At 55.4% G+C, this 2,733-nt stretch overlaps 1 protein-coding gene across 1 annotated transcript; it reads left to right on the top strand.

Moving 5' to 3' along the window:
• Positions 1–453: 453 nt before the first annotated feature.
• Positions 454–1,163, top strand: LOC107298808 (transcriptional repressor scratch 2-like; the record flags this gene model as incomplete). Its single annotated transcript, XM_015828169.1, has 1 exon — positions 454–1,163. A coding segment is annotated over one exon (710 nt), but the record flags the coding sequence as incomplete, so codon positions are not given.
• Positions 1,164–2,733: the final 1,570 nt, after the last annotated feature.

Raw genomic sequence — 2,733 nt, 5'->3', positions numbered from 1 at the left:
TAGCCCAGCCCAGCCCAGCCCAGCCCAGCCCAGCCCAGCCCAGCCCAGCCCAGCCCAGCCCAGCCCAGCCCAGCCTAGCCTAGCCTAAGCAGGAGTTGAATTCAATGCAGCTTCAATTCTGGGAGTGAAAATCCACACCTCTTAACATTGCCGAGGTTCAGAAACGCCCATCCGGGAGGCTGATAACCAAAAGACCAAACACGGAAGGAACTCAACGATCTTGGTCAGTATTTTTCAACCCCTGCCACTTTAAGAGGTCTAGACTTAAAACTCCTAGAATTGACTGGCACTTGGCTGTGGAATTCTGGGAGTTTAAGAAGCCCAGACCTTTTAAAGTGACCGAGGACGAGAAACGCTGGCACGGATCCGTGCGGCAGAATCCCCAGGCCAATCGGCCGACGTTTTTCAATTATCCAAACCTTTTCCCTGTGCTTCTTTCTCTCTCTCCCGCAGGATACCTCTCGGCCTGCCTCCCTTCCTCAGGTTACAAGAATGAAAAGAAGAAAGCCCACCGCCAGGGGGCCTCTCCTGACCCCCTCTACACCCCGATCCAGGAGGACTACAGCGATCCCGAGAGCCCCCAATCCAGCCTGTCCTCTCACTACTTCCAGGGCGAGGCGGCCGTCACCGAGAGCTACTCCATGGACGCCTTCTTCATCATTGACGGGCGGTCCCGCCGGCGGGCCGAGGGTCCTCGCCGGGGGGGACACCGCCACGCCTGCACCGAATGCGGCAAGACCTACGCCACCTCCTCCAACCTCAGCCGGCACAAGCAGACGCACCGCAGCCTGGATAGCAAGCTGGCGCGCAAGTGCCCGACGTGCAGCAAGGCCTACGTCTCCATGCCGGCGTTGGCGATGCACCTGCTGACCCACAACCTCAAACACAAGTGTGCCGTGTGTGGCAAGGCCTTCAGCCGGCCGTGGCTGCTGCAGGGACACATGCGCTCGCACACCGGGGAGAAGCCCTTTGGGTGTTCCCACTGCGGGAAGGCCTTTGCTGACCGCTCCAACCTGCGCGCCCACATGCAAACCCACTCGGCGCTCAAGCACTACCGTTGCAAGCAATGCCACAAGACCTTCGCCCTCAAGTCCTACCTCCACAAACACTACGAATCGGCCTGCTTCAAGGGGCCGGAGCACGCCTGCCCGGTGGGGAACTGACCCCAAGCTGCTGCAGGGAGATCCCACGCCTGCAGCCTCTTCCTGGGGTTGATTCCCGCTTCACAAAAAGGAACCTCGCTGGAGCCGGGAGGATCCCTGGGAAGAATCACAGGACACCGCAGTGCTGCGTGTTGAGGCGAGTACTGCAAGCTCAGCGAACTCTCTTCCTAAAACTCAGCGGACTGGGTTCACACAACACGTATAACCCAACCAAGTCAAGGTGGTAGATATACCTGCCCGACCTGCTACGTTTGGGGGTCCTTAGCATTGCTCAGGTCCTGTACGCATGCGAGCAAAGCTCAGAGGTCCATCTGCCTTCAACCCCTGGATTAGTTCGTGCTTCGAAGAACTGGGTTGATTTAAAAACCCGGCTTACGCCTGTTGGGCGAATGCTATCCGTGGCTGGATTCGCACGACACAGCGGACCGGGCTGCAGTGGGGTTCTCGGTCTTGCTGTGTGCAGCCGGCAAATGCCGACACGTACCTGCGGCAACCCTCAAATTCACTCCCCCAGACAGAAAGCGGAAGAAACATCTGTGGATGAATTAACGGACTAAGGTTGAAAGAATGAAGGTGCTAATTTGTACCTGGATGAAGTTTAGGACCAACCCGGCGTGGGGATACACCAGGTGCACGAAGCCATAAGGTGGTTGGTTTGGGCCCAGCGTAACGTGTGAATGCAGGAGCAGTGTTGGATACATCTGATTTAGGGTTTGACACGGCGGTGGGATTCAGCCGGTTCGCACTACTTCGGCAGAACTGGGAGCTAATTTTTTTTGTTGCCCAGGCCCAGAGCGGACTTCCGGAAGCGGCATCCATGCAGAGAACCGGTTCTTCCCCTATTCGAATCCCACCGCTGGTTTGACATGTTGTGTGAATCCAGCCCGGAGGAATTTTTGGAAAGAGAGCCAGAACAGATCACAAAGCCCAGTTGCTTTCTGATTTCACCACTTTTTTTTCCCACTTCCTTCAACTCAGCAGAAGCAATAACACCCACTTTGCTCACATAAAGGTCCCCCCCTCGCCTGATCCCTGCTTGTCTTCACACCTTGCGAGAAACTCTGGATTTTTTGGGACACGACGCAGGAGACGGAAAGAAGGGACACCTCTCCTTGGGAACACCACGGGCGTATTTATTCCTTAATTTATTTATTCTGTATTTATTTCATGCTGCTGCTGCTTCTGCCTTTTGGGAGGGGGGAGAACACAGTTGATCAGCGAGGGAAACTTTTCGGGGACGGAACAAAAGCCGTTGCTGTTTGCCTGCACAAGGAGACTCTCCGAAGAGGTAGAAGTTCAACCGATGAAGCCACACTGGGTAGCTTGGAATTCAAGACTCACCCGGTTGGGAAAAATTAGAAAGAGTGTACCGCAGTTTTTCTCAACCTCTGCCCCTTTAAGGTAGGTGGACTTCAACTCCCAGAATTCCCCAGCCAGCATGGCTGGCTGGGGAATTCTGGGAGTTGAAGTCCACCTACCTTAAAGGCACAGAGGTTGTGGAAGACTGGATTACGGCAGTATCTGCTGTAAGAATTGGGGAACCTTTGTGGAACAAGGGTCTGGGAACGCA

This window comes from Protobothrops mucrosquamatus, unplaced genomic scaffold, assembly GCF_001527695.2.
Source record: "Protobothrops mucrosquamatus isolate PMUCROS unplaced genomic scaffold, P.Mucros_1.0 scaffold4295, whole genome shotgun sequence".
Classification (NCBI taxonomy): Eukaryota; Metazoa; Chordata; class Lepidosauria; order Squamata; family Viperidae; genus Protobothrops; species Protobothrops mucrosquamatus.
Note: the sequence above shows the minus strand (reverse complement) of the source record. Positions and strands in the feature narration are given on the sequence as shown.